Below are 22,961 nucleotides of genomic sequence, written 5' to 3' on the forward strand. Positions count from 1 at the left end.
ATTCTGCTACTACAATCACTTCTTCCTGCCTCAAATTTACCCCTACCACACAACTCTTCTCAAAATTGATCTTTAGCTTGGAGATATGTTCAAACAAATTAATCACCTCCTTCAAGTGCATTGCTTTCCTAGGATCTCCACCCTTATAGAAAATGATTGTATCATCCACAAATTGTAAATGAGTAACTACCGTATCACTCCTACCCACTCTCCAACCTCTAAAAACTCCCAACCTATCCGCCTTTTGGAGAATTCTGCTAAAGACATTCGCTATGAGGGTAAAAAGGGGAGAGGGGGTCCCCTTGTCTTAGTCCCCCTGTAGATGGAAAAAACTCCCTCACCACACCATTCACTAGCATCGAATAATGACAAGTTTCATGCACCCTACAATTCAGCTGCATCATCTTTCTCCAAAACCATAACACTTCAAGACTTCCAAAAGGAATAGCCAATCCACCGTATCATAAGCCTTTTCCAAATCTAACTTACACACAAAGCCTCCTTCCCCCCTTCTCTTAAAATCTTTCACACATTCATTTGCTATCAGTATTTGGTTGTAATTTGTCACCCTTGAATGAAAGCTCCTTGAGATTGAGAGATTTTATTTGGGAAGGCCACTTTTAATCTTAGTGAGAGGACTTTAGCCATGATTTTATACATACTAGTCACTAAGCTTATGGGTCTGATTACGACATCTGCCTTCTTGGGTATCGAAGCAAAAAAAAGTTGAATTAATTCCAGGGCTAATAAAATGTTCATCTACAAACTCTTCAAACACTGCCAACAAATCATATTTGATTACCTCCCAACAGTCCTGATAAAAAGCCATTGTGAACCCATCCGACCCTAGTGCTTTTGATCTATCCATCAAGAAAATGGCCCTCCTACTTTGTTCAAGTTCAAAGTCTCTTTCCAATTGATTTGCCACTCCTGAATCTAGCCTAGGCCAATCCAACTCTTTCACCATGACTTCTCCCTCACCTGTCTTTTTATAGACTTCCTTAAAGTGATCAACAAAACACGTTGCAATTTCCTCTTGGTCCCCTTAGATTTTAACATTCACTTCCAATTTGTCTATATAATTTTTTCTTATCCTACCATTATCTATTGCATGGAAGAATTTTATGTTACCATCCCCTCCTTGATCCACTTATGTCTCGACTACAAATATCTTCTCTTAGCAAAATCTCCTCTAGCTCCTTTCTTGATGTCCACCTTACTCTTGTATCCTCATCTGTCATCAACCACTAACTTTCCATGTCTAATTGTTCTATTTTAGAAGTGACTCTCAACTTTCTTTCCTTAATTCTACCAAAATGTTCTCTATTCTATTCCTTTAATTTGCCTTTTATATGTTGTAATTTCTTATGAAACCTCACTCCCTTCCACTCAACATTCGTCACCTCCTCATTCCACAATTCTTTCACTCTATAAAGAAAATTTGGGTGGGTGATCCACATGTTTCCAAACCTAAACGGAGTTAGACCATTTAAAAACTCATTCGAACCAATTTTAATTGGGCAATGATCTAAGGTAACTCTAGGCAAGGCCCAAGCCATCAAGCTTCACCAATGGTCTTCCCACGCTGCATTGAAAACAAACCTATCCAATTTTGAACAAACAAGGGAAACTTGTAAATTGGACCAATTGAAGATGGTCTGTTGGAAACGAATCTCTTTTAACTCATAAGCCTCAATAAACTCATTAAACCTCCTCATACTTGTGGACACCACTTGGTTGGGATTGTTTGTCTCACTTGTGAATCTTATCACATTAAAATCCCCTCCTAGACACCAAGGTCGGCCCATCCCATAGTCCTCTAATATCATAAAGCTCCTCCTAGAAATGACTTCTTTCTCTATACCTATTAGGCCCATAGACGTTTGAAAGCACCCAAGTAAAGTCATCCCCCCCCCCCCCCCCCCAAGTTCTTAAATTTAATAAACACTGAATACTGCTCAACCAATTTCTCTAGTTGATCTAGGATCTCATTCCTCCACATTGTTATTAATCCCCCTGAGGCTCCCCATGATGGCACCACCACCCAACTTATTCCTCTAATGCTCCACACACTTCTAACCCACCTCCTATCCATTTTAGCCACTTTTGTTTCTTGCAGCATTACTATATCTAGCTTTTCCTTCCAAACTTGTATTTTCATGCTTGTCAACATGAGATTTTACCATTACACCAAGTAATGGCCCCTTGTTAAAAATAACATTTAACTTTATAAAATTCGAATTACTAAAGTGAAGGAGGGGTTAAATATGATGAAAAAGGGAGAGGTGTTAGGAACTGATGATATTCCAATAAAAGTGTGGAAAGGTGTGGAGAGGTAAAATTATTATGACTAGGTAAACTATTTAATAAGATAATTAAAAAAAATGAAGATGTGATGAATGGATAAAGAACAATGCGGTGCCTAGTTTAACAAAAAAAAAGGTGATATACAAAGTAGTAATAACTATTTTGTGATTAATCTCATGAGTCACACCATGAAACTTTGGAGCAAATAAATAAGAAAGGCTTATGACATAAAACAAGAAAATTAGATATCTTTTGGGTTTATGTTAAAAGATCGACCATGGAAACTATCTTTCTTTTGAGATGATTGATAGAAAAAGTTTAAAGACAAGGAGAAAGATCTTTTATTATTGGAAATAGTAACTTTCATTAAAATAGTAGTTAAATGCAAGAATGTCAACCACTTAAAGCATGAACGTTGACCCCATACAAATCTCAAATCTTACAATACAGCCCAAAAGAAGTTTTCCCTGAGAGACCCTTGCTTTGTCAAATTGTCGGTCATAGAATTGGTTGATCTCCTTACCCATTTGAAGATTACTCCCACTTCCCTTGCTAGGAAAAGTATTTTCCTCATTTGTTGTCTAAGGGTCCATAGACCCAAGCTTTTTGTTTGTAGCCATCCTATTAAAAGTTTAGTGTCTCCTTCTACCTCAAGGTTTTGATATTTCCATTGCTTGGCCAATCTCATACCTTGGGGTAGGGACGTAAGTTCAGCCCTTAAGGAATGGCTAGAATAAAGTGCTTGCATCCTGCCCTCCCCATCCTTGAAAACTCCCCCAACTCTAGAGGGCATCGGGTTTCTCAATAAGCTACCATCAAAATTCAATTTTACTCTTTGTTGTGTTACAGGTGTCCAAAGGGGCTAAACCACACTTTGTGTAGCTTAAGAGTTTTTCACTACTGACTATCCCCTTAAGATATCCTTAGCTGAGAAATTTTTGAACATTTTGGTTGCTTTCAACTAATGTATGATCTCAACAACTAAGGAATCAATGATTTGTTCCTTAGCTCTTTCCACTCCTTGGAATATCCCTTTATTCCTCTCTTCCCATAAGGACCAAAGAATGACAACTCTTATTGCCCTCCACTTTATTCTACCCCTTTTCTTCGGAATGTGAAAAAGACTTGGATAAAAAAAGAGTTGCCACATCTGGAGGAGTCCACCTGCAACCAAACAAAGAAAAAAACCAATTCCACACAAAAGAAGCAAGAGGACAGGATAGTAAAAGATGTGTAATTCTCTTATCATAGCTCAATCAAAGGCAACAAACATCAAGGGAGAGGTAATAATTTGGTATTCTTTTCTGTATCTTGCCCAAAGTGTTGATTTTTTGAAGTACAACTAAACTAACAAAAGGATCTTATTTTTTAGGGTACTAGGTTACACCAAACTTCCTTTATGGGGGAGGATCCTATTAGATGAGAGGATTGAAAGATAGCAGTGAAAAAGGAAGCGCAAGTAAAATAGCCAGACGAGGATACCAGCCCAGTTCTATTACCCAAACAAGTGGGATCTAGAAAGACGACATTTAGAAGGGAGATAAGCTCATATACCAACCTCATTTCGGACTCTCTCAACCCTCTCCTCAAACCTAAGTCCCAAGAATTATCATTACCATTCATTGAGGATATTACTCTCCCTTTATTGAGAGTCAGGGAATAAATAGATGGGAATATGTCTTTAAAATAAGTATCCCCAAACTAGACATCTTCCTATAAACACACTTTATTACCTGCATAAGCATCATACTTGATATTCAAGAGGAAGGAAGGTAGCAAGTTGTGGATTGCTTTCCAAGGAGATGAACGTGATGCCCTAGGATCAAAACCAATGTCCCATCCATTGTTTGCCATGCCATGTATGCTTACAATCACTTTATGCCACAAGAAGAAAACCTCGAAAGCCAATTTCCAAACAGAGGTTCCTTAATTTTATATTTCCTATCCCTACATCCATTATCCAATATCCACTAACCGAGGGGTGGCACGTTGGTATGTTAGTTGGTTTGCTCTAGCATTGGCGTAGAATCGATTCACTACCAATTTGGAAAAGAGGGTTATTAGTGGTGTGTGGCACCAAATACAAAAAAAAAAAATCAATTATCCATGCTCCTAGACACTACCTCCCACTTCACCCAATGATCTTTCTTTGTATCTCCTGGCTCCTACAAAATTCCCCTCATTAGTTTCTCTAGTTGATTGGATACTTTACTGGGGATCCTAAAATTAGAAAGGTAGTAAATTGACAAATTAGTCAAGGTTGACTTTATTAGGGTTATTCTACCCCCTAAAGAAATATAGCTTCTCTTTCACCCCACAAGCCTCTTTGTGAAACTTTCCACTACTGAGTACCAAAAGCTATTGAAATTTGGGTTTACTTCCAAAGGTAGTCCCAAGTACTATAGTAGCCAATCTCCTACCTCACATCCCAACATCCTAGCAAGGTTTTCTACGTCCCCCTATCTCTTTATTAATCCATGCTACACAACTTTTATTCCAGTTCACTTTGAGGTCAGAGATCCTTTCAGAGCATGTTACCAACCTTTGAAGACCAATTATTTCCTCTCTTTCCCTTCATAGAAGATAATAATATCATTTGCTAATTGTAGATGAGTGACCATCACATTATTCTCTCATATCTCTATCCTCTAAGAGAGTTATTTGCATCAGCCTTTGAGATCAAATCACTCAGTACATCTACTATTAGAATAAACAAGAAGGGGGAGAGGGGATCTCCTTGTCAAAGACTCCTTTTAGTTGGAAAAAAATCCCTAGCTACTCCATTGACTAAAATTGAGTAGTGATAGGAGGAAATACAATCCTTTTATCCATTTGCACCATCTCTTTTCAAAACCTCTCTACCTTAGCATTTCTATAAGGAAATCCCAATCTACCAAACCATGAGTTTTTTTCAAGTCCAGTTTACAAACTAGGCCTTTTTCCCCTCTCATTTTTTTTTGAAATCCACACATTGTTAACAACGAGGATTTGGCCAATTATTTGTTTTCCAAACACAAAGGCCCCTTGATTTGGAGAGATCAAAGAGGGAAGAACTTTCTTGATCCTCTCAGCCAACACCTTGGGAACAATTTTATACATACTTCCCACTAGGCTTATGGGTCTAAAGTTCTTTGGATGGTTTTCATATGCTTTTTTAGGTATCAAGACAATAAAAGTCGCATTTGCCCTTGAGTTGAATTTCCCCCATTCAAAAAACAACTCAAACACTTCCACCAAATCAACACCTATAGTCTCCCAACAATCTTGAAAAAAAGCTTTTGTGAATCCATTTAGGCTTGGGGCTTTAGATCTTGCCATAGAAAAGTCTACTTCCTTAATCTCCTGGATTTCAAAATTCTTCTCTAAGGCTTCCATCAGCACCCTAGAGCCTCTCCTCAATGCAAAGTTTTCTAGAGTTTCTCTAGGTCTCCCCTATTCGACAAAGATACATTTGAAGTGATCCACAAAGGCTTATGCAATATCCTCTTCCCTTGTTAGTGACCGCACATCCATTCTAGCTGAGAGACATTATTCCTTCTTTTCCTTCCATTTGCTACCAAATGGAAAAATCTTGTATTACCATCACCTTCCCTTACCGACATCTAGATTTATGTCTCCAACTTATCTCCTCTTTTTTTAGGAGCTCTTCCAAATCTTGATTTAACCTCCACCTTTCAGCTCTCTCTTCCACCCTAATTGTCCTATCTCCTTCAAGCCCATCTACTTCTCAACTCTATGTGAAGCTTTCCTCCAAAAACCCAAATACCTTCTTATTCCACTATTTACTTTTCAATAGTTGTAGTTTCTAATAAAATCTATAGCCCTTCCACCTAAACTCCACCTGACCTTCCTCTCATCTCTCCTTTTGTTTTGCCTTGATGTCAGGATGAAGGAGCCACATGTTCTCAAACCTAAAAGGGGATGGGCCTCCTCCCACTCTCTCTTGGAAAATTCTGATTGGACAATGATATGAAGCAGTTCTAGGTAAGGCTTTAACTACTAACCCCCGCCACCCTTCCTCCTAGTCTATAGAGAAAATAAATCTATCCAAATCCAATTGCAACAAATGAGAGTCTCTTGAAAATTTGACCAAGACAAATTTTCATTTGTCTAGAGAAAACACATGATATAGTCCCTAGAGAGATAATGTGGTGGGTCTTGGAAAAGAAAGCGGTTTCAAATAGGTATCTGGACCTAATAAGGACATGTATGAGGGTGCAACAATCAATATTAGAGGTGCAATACTTAGCCCTTATTTATTTGCAATGATTATGGATGAGTTGGCTAATCATATTTAGGAGGAGGTCCATGGTACTTGTTGTTTGTTGAAAACATTTGTTTCAAACGATGAAACTAATGAAGGATTGAATGCAAAATTGAGTAATAGATAGATACCTCTGAAACAAGAGGTTTTAAGATACATAGAACTTAAATAGAATATGCTAGGTAAATTTAATAATAATAGGAGTGAAATTCAGGATACACTTAGGACTGGAGACCAGGAGATAACTCAATGTGGTTTTTTCTGATACCTTGTTTTGGTGAAAGAGATTTAGGGGGATGTTGCCCATTTATTTGAGCAAGATGAGTAAAATAGAGAGGTGCAACCGGAGTCTTATGTAATAGGAAAATACCACTTAGATTAAAAGAAAATTTCTATAAAACAATAGTTATAAGGCGAGCTATGCTGTATGGAATAGAGTGTAAGGCAGTCAAGAAACAACATGTCTAAAAAATGAGTGTGGAAGAAATATGCATACTGAAATGGATGAGTGAAAAAAAAACTAGAAAGGATAGAGTTAGAAATGAAAATCATTCAAAGGAAAACATGCATAGGAGACCGCTTACAACACCTGTAAGAAGTGAATCTATTACAAGTTGAAGGGGCTAGAAGGGCTAAGGGTAGACCAAAAAGGACATGGATCGAAGTAAAAAATGAATTAAGCACTTATAATTTAATAATAGATATGGCATTAAACAAAATGGAATGGCAAATTAGGATTAATGTAGTTGACTTGATATAGTTGGGATAAGGATTAGATGATAATGATGATGATGATGACTTTGTTGAATATTAAAATCCGCAAGTTGAAATAACAAAAGCATTTCTATTTTATATTTGGGCTGTTTTGATCCTAATATATGATCCTTAGAGAATGGTCTACTCCCAATAGAAATTCCCTTGGATTTCTTGCCTACCTATTTAATCAAGATATTACCACAAATGTAAACCAATATGTTAGATTACCGATGATTATACTAGTAGAGTGTCTAGAATGACAACAACAACTAAACACCTCTCATTTTTTTATCAGAAACACGGAAAAATATTCATTCATTATTTTTTTAAAAGAGGGATTACAACAAGAAGTAATGAGAGACTAGCAACCCATTACATAAACATCCACCCAATGCTGTATTACAAATGTGCCCAGTACACATGTTGACTTTGAATCCCTTGCTTAGCTAAACATCTGCCAGGCTGTTAGCAGATCTCTTTTTTTTTTTTTTTTGATAAATGCTGTTAGCAGATCTTCTAACCCATTTTATTTGAAAATTCATGTCTCTAGACAGCCATTTGAAGCACCTGAATTCATTTCTTAGCTGCCAAACCACCCCTTTCCTTTTTTCAGCCATCCCACTACTATCTTTGAATCACCTTCAATGACCAAGATACCAATTCCCATCTCTTTAGCTTTCTCAACCCCAAAAACTGCTGCTAAAAATTCTGCTCTTACGGAATCACCTTGCTCAATTGGGCCTGAGAACAAGGCACATATAAAACCACCCTCGCATCCCTTTAATTCTTGATGGGCCTGGATTGCCCACACTACTGCCATCAAAAAGTTCTGTTTCATCCATCCACTGGAGGTGATGAGACCTCTAGGAACTTTTGTTTCCTAGAGGAAGAGCCAGCTATTGCCCTCCTCCTCCAACTCCTGAAGAAGTCCCCCACTTTAAAGTCTTAAAAGAGTCTCAAAGTCTTTACCTGTTGATCAACTCTCAAAGTTATAACTTCTATCACTGTCTCCTTACTCCTTTCATTTCCCCCAAAATTTCTTGAGTTTTTTTCTTCCCACACTGTCCAAATGACTGCTACCCTTGTACATTTCCACAGGATCATCCTGCCTCTCCTTTTGTGCTTCTCAAAACAAAAGGGCTAAACAACCTTTCCAAACTGGCAGGAGGGTTCCACAGGAGGGCTAAACATCTACCTTCTAGGATGTGTTTCCAATTTTGGATTAATTTGTCACCAAGCATTTTGTTGGCCTATGTCCAAAGTCATTTCATATTTGGACATCTTATTACTTTTGACAGGATACATCATGGGTTAATTGACATGTTAGTGAAAACTACCAAATCTAATGATGCTTTCTTTCATTTTTTTATTGTTATTCTTAAATGTATTTATTTATTTTTGAAGAGTAAATGAAAATTCATTAAAAAAAAAAAGATAAGTACAATCCAAATGGTGACAAGGTGTCACCACTTCACACACAACAAAACTAACTCTTAAAACTAATCCAAATTACAACAGATGAATTTCAAGAACATTCGATAAATTCTCCCCCAACTCAGATCAAATTCTGGTGGCACTTAAACCCAATCCACTACTGAATCCCAGAAAGTGATTAATCCCCCTGACAGCCCCTCAGCATCCAGCTCCATCCAATCCCCACTGTTCCTGCCCCATATTTCCTGCTTCAGACCAATGTTAAAAGCTTCCATCTTTGTTTCTTGTAGCAAAACCACCTGTGGACGAAGTCTCCTGATCATGTTTCTCACTGTTGCCCTCCTGTTGATCTCCCTCAAACCCCACACTTTCCAGCTTAAAACCTTCGTATTTCCTGCCCTCTTCCTTCACTCCTTGAAACAAATTAACCTCTGGCCCCTCACAAATCCTCCCCCAGAACCTCCTCCTTACCCCCTTCCTCGTCCCACCCTCTGCTCAACCCCTTTCTCTCCTGCCTTCTTATTTTCTCCTCTCTCTAATCCTTCTCAAATTGTTCGAAGGCTCTCCTTGCAAATTCCTCCCCTTCCCAGAAAAATAACACTAGTGTGTTGATTACCACTTTCCTGTATCTCACTTATCTTCTCTTCTCTCTCCGTCCGCCTCCCCCCTCCTCCTCTTGACACTCTTCCCTCTCTCCTACCTCGATCCCCTTTCCCTCTTCAATCCCCGAGTCCCTCCCAACCAGTTTTTTTTTTTCTTTTTTTTTCTGTTAAAGACTTTTCCAAATTTATCTCCACTCTGTCAAGTGACGACCTCCTCTTTTTTCCACCAGTCTTCTCTTCTTTCTTCCCTACCATTTTCTCTGCCCCCACTAATTCTCTCCCACCATCTTCGAAGAAGAAACGTTGGGGGTTCTGGAAGTACCTGCCTTACCGTCGAGATAGACAGCTTGGTTTGCATCCGACCCAAATTTGCTCCCAACTTCCTTTTCTAAAGGCACCACCGCACTTAGGCCTTCTTCCACCCTCAAATCTTTTGATACAGAGTCAGTCCCCGTCGCCAGATGCGGCAGATTGGACTGCGAAGCCAAAGAGCTCTCCGCTCGACTCTGAGCTTCAATATTGACAGCCTAGTTCTGGGTCGCTGCTGTCAGTGCCCCTTTCTCTCTTTCAGGCTGTCCTCTCTCCCATCGTCTTCTTGCTTGAACTGTTCCTTCAGAGCTTCGTCATCACTTCTGAACTTTGACAACCTTTTTGTCTCCTTCGTCATCCCTTCAGAGCTTCATCCTGCTGGTTCAGATTTTCAACCTTCGTCCTTTTCAATAAGCCCTTTTTTAATGGCCCAAACCGGATCAAGCTATTACCCAAATCCAATTTTTTTTACTCTTAAATGTATTTATTAACTTTTGACATTTTTATATAATTTTGTTTTCCTTCTTGTTGTACTCTCAGAAACTTTTTTATCTGATGGTACCGTAAAGAGTATCAGTAGTTGCATAAGGGGGAATCACATATCTATTGGCACTTAAAACTCCGTTTGTTTGCGATATAAATGTCGAATCGGGGTATTTATGTATCTTGATTCCTGTTTGTGAGCATTTATTTGATATATAAAAAAGTAATGATTATCAGAATAAAAATGTATTTTTGATACTTTTATACATAGAGAAGATAACATTACTTTTCTTATTTTTTTGATACAATTTTATGATCTTTTGATAATTAACTTTTTAACCAAAGTTAAGATAAGATAGTTGGACCATTTAATTATGTACCCACACTTTGCATCAATTTCAAACAAATAAGATAGAATGCAAAAACGGTTTAAAATGTAAAACGTATTTGCATTCATGAACAAAAAAATGAATAAATATGTAGTGTAGATATTTACATTTGCATTGCAACCAAACACGGCTTGGAAAGAGTACAAATACAAATATGTATAGTACAAATTCATAGAAAATAATACAAAATACAAGGCTTTGTATTCTACAAATTTGTATTTGTACTCCTTCCAAATTGAGTCTAGGCTCTATATATTAATTTGCTTTCGTGCATTTTATTGTTCAGCCATTCTATGTCTGGTTTATGCATCAATTATGACTCCCTTAAATATTTAGTCTTGAATGGTTCCATTTCTGCAGTTGGAATGGTCTTGGAAATATGGCCTCAACAGAAGCAATGCGCCTTTTTGTGAAAGTCCTGGAGGTGCGGGCAGCTTGAGTTCATTTTGCTATAATATAATCTAGAACTTCGGTAAGCTGATTATTTCTGTATCATTTGTTTTGTAGAAAGAAGATCCAGGGTGGTATTCAAGAGTATCTGAATTTGTCATTGAGCCTGTTGTAGATGTGGAGATGAATGTGAGTTCTTCCTCTCTCTCTCTCAAATTCATCCATACTGGAATCCAATTTCTTACTAACAGTAGAACATAGTTACCATTATTCTGTGGGTTATACTTTCTTGTTACTAACTCCTGCATACGCAAGGTGGTAACTTATTCTGGTGAAGATTTACATGAAGAATGCCAATTTGTAATCCATTATAACTTTTGTGTTTTAGATAACGTGTCAACTTTCGTTTTTAAACTTTAAGTTTGTTATTATACCCCTGGACTCTAGCCTAAGATCTCTCTAGTAATGCTTAAATAAAACTTGGTGGAAGCAGTGTATCTCAGTTAAACTACAATTCTGGGTCACTAACATGAAGTTAGTGTTGAAATGGGGTCATTGAAACTTGGAGGATAAGCTCTAAGGCGCGTTTGAAGATGCTGTTTTTAGAACGTTATTTGCCCCCACTCAGTTTTACTGAACTTGTTATTGGATTACAGGTAAATTCGTTCTGAGGATACAATAGAGCCTTGGACGAGAATCTACAACCAGCACAGTTGAAGAGTCTTCAAAGAAATCTTCTGTGAGACTGTAACAAACCGGATATAGAGAGAGAGAGAGAGAGAGAGAGAGAGTATTTTCGTAAATGTTGTGTGTGCAAATGCTTGAATTTGTGCTCCTTAAATAATCTCTAAAGAGTGATGAAGGTTCCTTAATGACTGTTAATTTTAAACTGTGCCCCTTGATTACACCTGATTGAATCGTGGTCGAACATTGCACCAAAACCAAAGCCATTCTTTGCGAGCCACGTGGGTGCAAGCAAAGTGTGCCTATAAAGTGCCTCATTGCACCACACAAAAACGCACACATGCATATTGTGTGGTAGCAAGCCTTCATACTCTCCTCTCTTTATTTAAGGAGTTTAAATCAACTCCTATTAAAAAAACCCAAAACAAAACTTGTAATTTTCTAATGTGTGACAAGTCAAAACTGGTTTTAATAAGATAAAAACTATTTTTCCAAACAAGTGTGTAGGTGCAATTTATCATGTAATTGACCAATCAAATCCATTGGATTTAATCTCTAATTCCAACAGTTAGATGGTTGGTCTATTTGTTTTGATGATATGTTAGTTGTTTGGTTTATCCTTTTTACCCTAAGGGCATTAGAATAATGGTAACTATGTCTGTTTACCATTTTGCTGGTTTTCTGTATGTCTGTTTACCATTTTGCTGGTTTTCTGATTCAGGCCCTTGGTTTTTTGCTATATTTACAATTATTGCAGAATCCAAAACTAGAATCAATCACTCAGAATGGGGACTGTTCTCCCGAGCCAAAGATTATTTCCACCGAAAATGGGAGCTCATTGGAGACCCAAGATAAGGATGTTGTCCTGGAGGGCCTCGATTCAGTTGCAGTCTATGATCAATGGGTTGCACCTTCTGTATCTGGCCAATGCCCAAAAGCCCGATATGAGGTATTTATCCACTTTTGACCTATCTATAATAGTTGATCTGATTATTTGATTTTTTCCTAGTACCCTGTCTTTCTTATTTTTCTTTTGTCAGTTTTTAATCTGTTGTTATACTGACTCTTCTCAATCTGGTGTAGCATGGAGCAGCAGTAATTCAAGATAAAATGTATATTTTTGGTGGAAACCATAATGGTCGTTACCTTAATGATCTCCAGGTATTCACTGTAGTTGCTTGTAGCAATAGATAGCTCTATGCAATTTGTATGGAATAGAATGGAAAGATATTTCTTTTTTTTTTTTCTGTTTTTTTCTTATGCTTATGAACAGCAACTGGTTGAACATTTTGTGTCTTGTAATGTGTGAATAATCTGTAACTCCAGGATTATCACTAACCAGATCCTTGATATAGTGTGAGCTATTTTCAAAATAGATTCTATTCTTTTTTCTTTCTGGGAAATGCAGGTTTTGGATTTAAGAAGTTTGACATGGTACAAGCTAGAGGTTAAAGCAGGAACTGAATCTTCAGAATCATCAAATCCAGTATCTTTGTCTCCATGTGCTGGTCACTCCTTGGTTGGTATATTATGATTTATTTGTTAGTTTTATAACTCACAAGCATAATTCTGCAAGTAATCAAACCAATTATGCATGATATCTAGGCAATCATGTGCACTGTGCTAATGTCTTCTTTAAATGACACTATTTTATCATTTCTTTATCCTGTAGATACAATGGGAAAATAAGCTTCTTTCTATTGCGGGTCATACAAAAGATCCTTCTGAGACCGTCACAGGTTAAAATCTTATAATTTTTATGTGCATCTAGTCATTTTTTCCATGACTTATCTTTCTTAATTTTGTATTTATTTTGATTTGTTTTTTTCCTGACAGTTAAAGTGTTTGATCTGCAAACTTGCACATGGTCTACCTTAAAGACTTATGGAAAACCGCCGGTAATGCATATGCATTTCCCCCAAGTTTTTAAATGCTGCCATTTGATTTGTAAATATGGTTTTATCAGCACTGGAAGGCTTCCTACTAATACCTAGAGTTCAGGCTCATAGGAAAAATAATTTTGATAAAAATGCAAAACATCTGATTAGGTTCTCTTCTTGATGAGAAAAAATTCATAGCTTTTATTATTAAAGTTCCTGAAATATGATATCATCTTGCCTTTCTCACATTTGCTTGGATTGTCTCCATTAATTTATGCTTTTCTGTTGACCCACATTTTGGAGTTTGGACTAGTTGCATGGTAGGAACTATAGAAATGATTGAGGGAAGTTTCAGGGAGTCTGCTAGGTGGAGGAAGACTGTTAAAACAAAGTTCCACCTGTGTAATCTTTAGGGGTGACCCCTGTTTTGTACTTGTCCACCTTGTGTACCCTCTCTTTCTTTCAATGAAATCAGTTAACTTCTCTCTCTCTCTCTCTCTCTCTCTCAAAAAAAAGGCTTTCATACTTGAAGAGCTGAGGATTCGAGGATACCCAAGCTTAAAGATTTGAGAAGCAAAAAAGAAGGCAACCATTCTGCTGGTTGGGTTAGAGGTGATTCAATGGCTGAAAGATTTTGTTGAAGAGGCAAGTTTGGAAGGCAAGCAACCAGTCTGGAAGGAGATGACCATTGATACAGGTAGAAGGTATGTGGTTGAGTGTAAGGGAAATTCTAAGGGACCTTTCCTAGTAATTTCTGAGTTCTTTGCACAGGGGAGGAAGCAATTAATCTGTGTCCCTTGGGGGAAAAGGAGTCAGGGGTGGAAAGTAATGGCTCTCTGAGGGAAGGATTAGAAAGACTGCAAGAAAATAAGAAAGAGGTCTGGGGAGGCTCAGAGGCTCTAGGAAGAAGAGGGATGACAAGAAATCTGATGTACAAAATAGATGTGGCTTACCATTGATTGCTAGTAAATCCACTTAACTCCTTTTGATAGTTGTAGGACATTATTAGATCCTCTTGAAAATTCCTTGGAGTTCAGGGCCTCACACTTTCAGGAAGGTTATAGATGGGGTGGTAGAGCGTGTTATTGGACTGCCTTTTCAATTGTGGAAGAGTGAAGTAGCAGAGCTCATAGCAGTCCTTTGTGGAGGCTGACTGGAAGGAGCCTTCTGGGGTGATTTACGATCAGCAGCCATCTTAATCAATGGAGTCAAACCAGAGGAAATACCCAGAAAGGTGGAAGTGAGTGCGGATGGTCTGGTAAGTGGCTGTATGGTTGGCTTCCTCCATTGCAGCAAATCTGTGGAGAGAAGCTCGAAGAGGAAGGGGATGAGAAGGTAGAAGATGAATTTGGGCCCGTTTGGCGCGTCTTTCTGCATGGTCTTTCGGCTGTTTACAAGTCAGAAAGACCAATTTTCAGCCTATTTCCATTTGGCGCGTGGAAGATCTAACCGCCAAAAGATGGAATGCCGAAAAGACACGAGAAGCCAATTTTGGGCTGATTTCAGGAGCCTCCAAATGAAGCTTTTCGCGTCTTTCGCATTTTAATCTCGCATGAAAAGGTGCATATCTGCCAAATGGTCTTCAGGCTGCCCAGGTCTTATGTCAAAAGCTCAATGCATCTTTTGACTGTCTGAACTACAAGATCTTCTCAAAAAGACTTGCCAAAGGCCTAAAGTTTTATGTAATAGGTTGGGAGTGGAGGAATCAGAAAGAAACATAGTTTTCACAAAAATAGGATAGACAAACCCTGGGATGAGAAGGTAAGTTGGGAGTGGAGGAATCAGAAAGAAAACTATGTTTGGGTGGGCTCTGAATGGGCCTTAGATGAAGCTCTTTGGCATTGTTGGGCCAGGCCAGCTGGTCACAGCTGGTCACGTGAGGAGCTTAAACCGGGGAAATGGGCCTTTAATACAAGATGGGCAAGGAGTGGGCCAAAACAACGATTCTGGGCCGAGGTCTAAGGACCTTTCGAATGACTCAAAGAATGCATTCATAAAAATCACATGGCAAGGAAGTCTCCTTTGATAGAGGGTAAGAACCCTATATCGTCTTCCTTCTCGAGCTCTCCAAGTAATTCAACTGAAGCTGCAGCCCTGTCAAAGGAGAGCTCATCGCTCCAATGGATCTCAGCCAAGAATCGAAAGGTACTCTTGCTGGATAGGAGGAACCCAAGGTGTGTTCTCCAGAGTGATATGGAGAAGCTAGAACAGGATTTCTCACCGTAGAGGAAGACTGTAGTGATTCTAATGCAGAGGATACTGGAGATACAATAAGCCTGGGGAAGCTGTGACTTACTGACTTGTGCTTTTCGAGGAGTGTGCTAGAAGAGGAGTTCTTTGGAACGGAGATTCTTTTTTTGGAAGAGGATAGCTCCTCTGACCCGAAGATCGGAAATGTGGCTAATGTTTGTGAAGTGCTGGGGAAGAGAACATCTGAGTCAGATGTAGTTGCGCAGACGGCTCCTGTCATTGGTAGGGGAGTCCGCCTGGACAACTCAGCTCGGTCAAGATATTGGCATTGTTGGACAAGACTCTACCAAAAAGACTAGCTCGAGCAGGCCAAAACAGGGGCAACCCTTTAAGCTGGTCTTTGATGTACTTCCAATTCAAGCTTCTCCTTCCCTTGGTCCTAACTCATAGCAAGTACAAGTACAGGGGTTCCGAAAAATCCAAACCTCTGGAAAAGTGGTCAAAATTTGTGTGCTCACCCGTCTAACCTCATATTAGGTAACCTTGTGTTTTCAGTTTTTGGTACTGACCTCTATTCCATGCTTGTGACAGATATGCCAGCATCCCGACCTCCAAGGTGTTGTTCTAAAGTTAGACATGAAGTTATGAGTGAGATTGAGAGGGGACCTTGGTGTGTGGGTGAAGATTTTGACGTAATCAAACTTTGTAATGAAACCAATAACCCACATCAGACCGTCACAAGCAGCATGTGAAAGTTTAATGAGTTTGTCAGTACTTTTGAAGGAGATTCCCCTACTGCAAACCATTTTCATTTGGTTAAATTTCCGAGAAAACCTTACTTGCTCTAAGCTGGATGGGTTTCTTTTCAATGAGGGGTGGGCGAATCATTGGAGGGATTTAGTAGCTAGAGCCTTACCTAGAGACTACCTTATTAAAATTGGAGAAGACCTTGGGAAATGGACCAAGACCCTTCGGGTTTGAAAATATGTGGCTAACTCACCCAAATTTTGTGAATAAGATAAAGGAATGGTGGAATGAGGATTTGAGAGGAGTGAAATGGAAGAGGGTTAGATTCCACAAGAGATTGAAAAGACTTGGAGCCAATTTGAAAGAGTGGAACAAGGTCCAGTTTGGGAGAGTAGAGGAACAAAATGCCCTCCTAATGTCTCAAATTGAATAATTAGATGGAAAGGAGAATTAGGATTCCTTAAATTTGCAAGAGATATATGAGATGGAAACTAAAAGAGGAGTTGGAAGATGTCCTCTTGAGAGAAGAAATTCCCTGGAGGCAGAAATCAAGGAATAATTAGCTTAGTGAAAGTGATGGGAATACTAAATTTTTCCATGCACTAGCCAATGGGAGGAGGAGGAAGAATTTTGTGGGTAAGTTAGAGGTCAGTCGTGAAGAGATTTCCTCCCAGGATGACATAGCAGGTATTTTTGTGGAGCACTTCAAAGCAATATTTAGGAGGCTCTTGAATACTAGGCATATTTTGGAAGGTTTTGAATGGACAAGATTGGGGGAGGACTTTAATGTTTGGCTGGAGAGGAGCTTTTAAGAAGAAGAGATAAGACATGCAGTTCTCTCAATCAAAAGCATCGGGTTCAGATGGATTCGTTATGACTTTTTATCAGGATTGTTGGGAGGTGATTAAAGATGATCTCATTGAGGTTTTTAAGGAATTTGAAGATGGCTTTAAGGTTAGTCTAGGAGTTGATGCAACATTTATTGTCCAATCCCCAAGAAAGGTGAAGCTTGACGCCCAAAGGATTTTAGATCTATTAGCTTGGTGACTAGCTTATACAAAATCTTGGCAAATGTGCTCTCAAGAAGGATCAAAGTGGTGCTCCCCTCAAATGTTAGTCAAACTCAAGGAGCTCTTGTATAGGGCAGGCAAATAACTGATTAGATTTTTATAGCGAATGCATGTGTTGAGGACTTTTGAAGGAGTGGCTGACAAGGGTTGTGTGTAAGTTGGATTTAGGTTTTAGAGAAAGCCTATGACTTGGTGGATTGGACCTTCCTAGTGGAGGTACTTAGGAATTAGGGCTTTGGAGAGAGGTGTTGTAAATGGATATTTGGGTGTATAAGCTCTTGTCATTACTTGGTGCTAGTTAATGGTGTCGTAAGGGATTTTTTTCCAGATTCTAGAGGTGACCCTTTATCACCCTTTCTTTTCACCCTTGTAGCTGATGTGCTTAGCCGTTTAATCTCGAGAGCCAAGGAGGAGGAGGCCATTAGGGGTTGGAGAGTTGGTAGGAGCAGTCTTTCAATCACCCACCTCCAATTTGCTGATGATATAATATTTTTTTGTGAAGGGGATGATTTCAGGAAGGTGAGGAATCTTAAATATTTGATCTTTTCGTTTGAAAGTGTATCCAATTTGAAGATCAATGGGACCAAAAGTTGTGTAGTGGGCGTAAATTTGGAGGATAGGGTTGTTGAGTCTATTGAAGCGTGCTTAGATTGCCCATTTTTCTCTTGACCTATATCCTAGTTAGGTCTCCCTCTTGGTGCAAATCCTAAAGAGAGTTATTTTTGGAATCCAATGTTGGAGAAGTTTGAAAAAAGGTTGGCCTCTTGTAAAAAGAATTACATCTCCTTGGGCGGTAGAGTTAGAAAGATTGATGAGGAATTTTCTTTGGGAACCTGGGGAGGAGAAAAAGGATCATTTAATAAGATGGGATTTGGTTTGGAGGAATGAAGAACAAGGTGGTCTGGGCCTAGGAAATTTAGTGTGTAAGAATACAGATTTGTTGGGTAAGTGGCCCTGAGAGAGGGAGTCCTTGTGGCATGAGATTATAGATAGTATACATGGTTACTCGGACAATGGTTGGGATGCTGGCTCGTATCGTTAGGCTACTTTGGAATCACTGTGGAAAGCAATTACAAGGATCCTCCCTCAATTCCTTCATTATTTCAGGTATGGTGTTTGTTTTGGGAATTTAGTAAGGTTTTGGGAAGACATTTGGGTGGGTAGTTCAGCCCTTAAGGATTTATTTCCTTCTCTCTATTCAGTTTTCTTGAGGAAGAATGAGATTGTGGCCAGGTGTCTTTCTTCTCCTATCACCCCTGTTTCTTTGAAATGGAACTTAGGGTTTAGAAGAGGTCTAAGGGAGGCAGAATTGACTTGTGTGACAGACCTTTTACTTCTCTTGGCTAATGTTTGTTTGAACCCCCTTAAGTGAGATGAAAGGATTTGGTCCCCTTCTCCTAAAGGCTCATTTTCAGTTGCTTCTTTCTTCAAAATCCTTTGCCCATCCTCTGTCTCTCTCACCTTTCCTATTAAGGAAGTTTGAACTAAGCCCATTCCTCCAAAGGTCTCTGTTTTTTGCTGGGAAGTGATCCTTGAGATAGTTAATATTTACTTGTGCTTGTCCCCAAATTGGTGTTGCCTTTGTAAATCCAATGGTGAGAACTGTTTCCATCTGTTTTTATCTTGCCCTGTTTCTACTGCTATCTGGTGTTGGATCTTTGTCCTTTTTGGTTGCAGGTGGTTGCTGCCAGCAGAAGTCTCTCAGCTGTTTGAACCCTCAGTCCTTGGTAGGTAATCAAAAAGAGGAAGTTTAATATGGAGGTGCATTAGGGAAGCTTCATTTTGGACTATTTGGGAGGAAAGGAGACAAGTCTCTTCGAGTTGAAGGACTGCATCTTGATAAGGGAAATGCACTGGTTGGAAACAACAAACTTATCCTGGCCTTTTTCCTTTGATGACTTCTGGAGGAATTGGTCAACAGTGGATGACACTTCTTCCTCAAAACAGAGTCATGTTGCAGTTGAGTCCCTCCTCCAGAGGGTTTCATTAAACTAAACCTTGATGGGAGCAGCCAAGGTAACCCTGGCCCCTCTGGCATAGGATGAATCTTGAGAGGTAAGGACAGAAATGTCTTAGCTTTATTCTCAGCCCCAATCGGTTTAGGAAACTCTACCAAAGCAGAGCTTCTAGTTGCTGTACAGAGGATTCAGCTAGCTATTAAACTTGGTATAGAAAGGCTGATAATTGAAGGTTATTCCCAGGTTGTTGTGGTCTGGTTGCTGAATCCAGACCCAACTGTCTGGGTTTTAAGAGATCTTATTAAGAAGGTGGTTTGGTTAACAAGGAATATGATAGTGAGGATCCAATGGATAAGAAGATCGGAAAATGAGATGGCTGATTTCTCTTGCAAAACAAGGGGTTAACAGGGATTCTCTATTTTGGGCAGCTTTGTAATTTTGTACTACCTCTCTACTAGTGGTATTTTGTTTTTTCATGTAGTTCTGATTTTTTCTTAAGAGCGAGGCTGCACCTCGAGCCTCTCTCTGGGTTTATTTGTGACAGATTTATCTTTGATTAATGAATTAATTCTCAATTATCAAAAAACAAATTATGCTTTTCTGTTCCCATATATTGACTTATGTTTTACAGGTCTCACGAGGAGGTCAGTCAGTTACCCTTGTTGGAACAACTTTAGTCATGTTTGGTGGTGAAGATGCAAGGAGATCTCTCTTGAATGATTTGCATATTCTTGACCTTGAGACCATGACTTGGGATGAAATGGACACTGTGTAAGCATTTTTGTGTTTTCAATTGGTATTAGTACATAAAGGTTTACAGACACAAGGCAGGTGACACATAACAAATTCAGAAAACTTCCATTTCCTTGGTTCTTGAGTTATAGTTATTCATTTTAGAAATACTTACTGACCTTGAGATGTGTGAGTTAAAATACCTCCATTCTTTGCCTAGCACAGTGACTTGTGATATTGCCATGCCATTGCCTTAAAGGTAGATGTAATTTTGGATGCATATTTTACTTTTTCTTCCTTGTCCTTAAAGGTAATTGCATTCTCAAATATTCTCTTAAGTAACAAGAAAAATGCTAAGGATATGAAAATATTTTCTTGTACCCCGTACAAATCAATCCTACACCAAACATCTGGAGTATTGTTTGGGACCCATCTGTGCTGGCATGTGGGACCCACTTGAAATGACACAATATTCCAGATGTGTGGTATAGGTGTATTTGTAAGGGGTACAAGAGAATAAATATGTACCCTTAGAATTGCAAAACATGTTATAGAAAAATTGAAGGAAGCATTTTTTTGAGTACTGCATTCATATATAACAAAGTTCTATCCAAATGTCGAGACAATTGATCTTTGAAAGAGAAAAACCCAATTTAGGGTTTACTTTAGTAGTGGCATTCAAATCTTATTCTGCTTCATTATTTTGTAGGGGGGTCCCTCCTTCCCCAAGGTCTGATCATGCCGCTGCAGTGCATGCAGAGCGGTACCTTCTTATCTTTGGTGGGGGTTCACATGCCACATGCTTCAATGATTTGCATGTTCTTGATTTGCAAAGTGTAAGACATCTGCTTTCTTTGGTACTTGTCTTCATTTTAAGATATTATTTTTAACATCTTTCATGTTATGAATGTTGTAGATGGAATGGTCAAGACCAGCTCCACAAGGTGAAATACGAACTCCACGGGCTGGACATGCAGGTGTTACAGTTGGAGAGAACTGGTTCATTGTTGGTGGGGGTGATAATAAGACTGGTGTGTATTCTTCAACTTTTATTCTGTAGTCATTAAAAGGATTTTTTACTTTTATTACTTATCTGAACTTATGGGTAAGTATTGCTGGTTTTTACCAAACAAGTGCAAAAAAGAAACTGCACATAGTGAGGCAGAAGTTAAAGTTCAGCCCTAATGTTTATGGATGCTTAGATGTCTGTTCCTATTAATCCTATAAGCATGGATTTTATGGGCCTTAACTGACCATCATAAGCTTGTAACTTGACAATGGACTTTGGTTGATAATACAAGGTACAAAACCTTGCCATCCTAGAAAACACTTCCAAAGAACAAACATCAAGGTTGAATTTAATTACTCCTTCAGAGGTAGGTGACCAAGGGCAACAGTTCTCTTAATAGGTGATAGGAACAGTAGGATAGATAAGTCTCCTAAATCCTAAATCATCATGTCATCTGAATTTTTAATTCTTTTGATACAATTACATTAAATAGGAAAAAGGGGATAATACAAGTGCTATGTGAGATTTGCAACCCAAGCAAGAAATGGTACACACCAAAATATACAAACATACTTCAGTTCCCATACCGCATACAGTCCACATCAAGAGAGAAACCAACACTCTGTTATCATTCCATCATTTGCCTCTTTAGTACCTTGCTAGGCCCAGCACCACCACCACCAAAAACCGCCTCCAAAGGCCTAGGAAGCAACACCAAAGCCATAAAGACCAAAACAAACCAATATTGACCAAAATCTAGTGATCTTTATTATTTTTTGCCCCTTCCCTTCCCACCTAGCCTTCTAATGGCCTCTAGTTGTAATGGTTTGCACCATGTTTTCCTTTGGTCATTTCATCATCATCATCATCATCATCTAACCCTTGTCCCAACTACATGGGGTCAGCTACATGAATCATGTTTTTCCATTCTGTTCTGTTCAGTGCCATATTCATTGTCAAATTAGGGGCACTTAAATTATTTCTTACTACTTCCACCCAAGTCCTTTTCAGTTTGTTCCTTGCTCTTCTAGCCACTTAAACTTGTAATAAATCACTTCGTCTATTGGGTGTTGTAGATGGTCTTCTTGCTTGTGACCAAACCATCTTAGTCTACTTTCTGTCATTTTATCACATATAGGAGCTACTCCTAGGTTTCTTCACATGACTTCATTTCTGACCCTATCCTTTATAGTTTTACCACTCATCCATCTGAGCATATGCATTTTTGCTACACTCATTGTTTGGACATGCTGTTTCTTAAGTTCCCAACACTCTGCTCAATACAACATAGCTGGCCTTACAACTGTTTTATAGAACTTCCTTTTAGCTGAAGTGGTATTTGCCTATTACATAAGATTCTGGATGCACCCATCCATTTTTCCCATCCTGCTCTAATTTTATAGAATTTTTTCCTTTGGTAATTTATTTTTCTTTTTTACTTTCTACTCCTTCCTCTAGCTATGTCTATGACCACCAAATCTTTGCTAAACAGATCAAACACCTCTGTATGCAGCTTTAATTCTTGTTACTCTAACCTTCCTTCTAGAGGATTCCCCCTTGACTTTTGATCAGTAATTCCCCCTTGACTTCTCTACCAATCCTTTCTCTTTCAACCACCTAAAAGTGTCATTGGAAAATTTCTTACCGCCCAGAAAAGCAACCAAATGGCTTAGCCATCTAAACCTCCTAGGAAGACCAATGTGTACAAAGGAAGAGATTTGTTCACTTGGTGTACCTTATAAAGTTGTATCTCCCCA

The 22,961-nt window shown here is 38.8% G+C and overlaps 1 protein-coding gene across 4 annotated transcripts in view; it reads left to right on the forward strand.

The window, feature by feature from the left end:
- LOC148867459 (acyl-CoA-binding domain-containing protein 4-like) overlaps positions 1-22,961 on the forward strand; it is a 43,438-nt gene that overhangs the window by 6,458 nt on the left and 14,019 nt on the right. The window contains exons 1-11 of one of the 4 annotated variants that reach the window (XM_088979745.1): positions 8,839-10,325; positions 10,905-10,968; positions 11,052-11,123; positions 12,376-12,567; positions 12,702-12,779; positions 13,027-13,137; positions 13,291-13,357; positions 13,455-13,516; positions 20,095-20,234; positions 20,905-21,031; positions 21,112-21,226. In XM_088979745.1, the coding sequence (XP_088835871.1) occupies positions 10,924-10,968; positions 11,052-11,123; positions 12,376-12,567; positions 12,702-12,779; positions 13,027-13,137; positions 13,291-13,357; positions 13,455-13,516; positions 20,095-20,234; positions 20,905-21,031; positions 21,112-21,226 (1,009 nt within the window). In that variant the 5' untranslated portion in view covers positions 8,839-10,325; positions 10,905-10,923. Of the gene's footprint in view, positions 1-8,838; positions 10,326-10,904; positions 10,969-11,051; positions 11,124-12,375; positions 12,568-12,701; positions 12,780-13,026; positions 13,138-13,290; positions 13,358-13,454; positions 13,517-20,094; positions 20,235-20,904; positions 21,032-21,111; positions 21,227-22,961 lie in introns of those variants that run through there. The other 3 variants (XM_088979746.1, XM_088979747.1, XM_088979744.1) reach the window with 3 other exon arrangements.

This window comes from Nelumbo lutea, chromosome 3, assembly GCF_056320005.1.
Source record: "Nelumbo lutea isolate HS-2025 chromosome 3, American lotus-T2T, whole genome shotgun sequence".
In the NCBI taxonomy this organism is placed as follows: Eukaryota; Viridiplantae; Streptophyta; class Magnoliopsida; order Proteales; family Nelumbonaceae; genus Nelumbo; species Nelumbo lutea.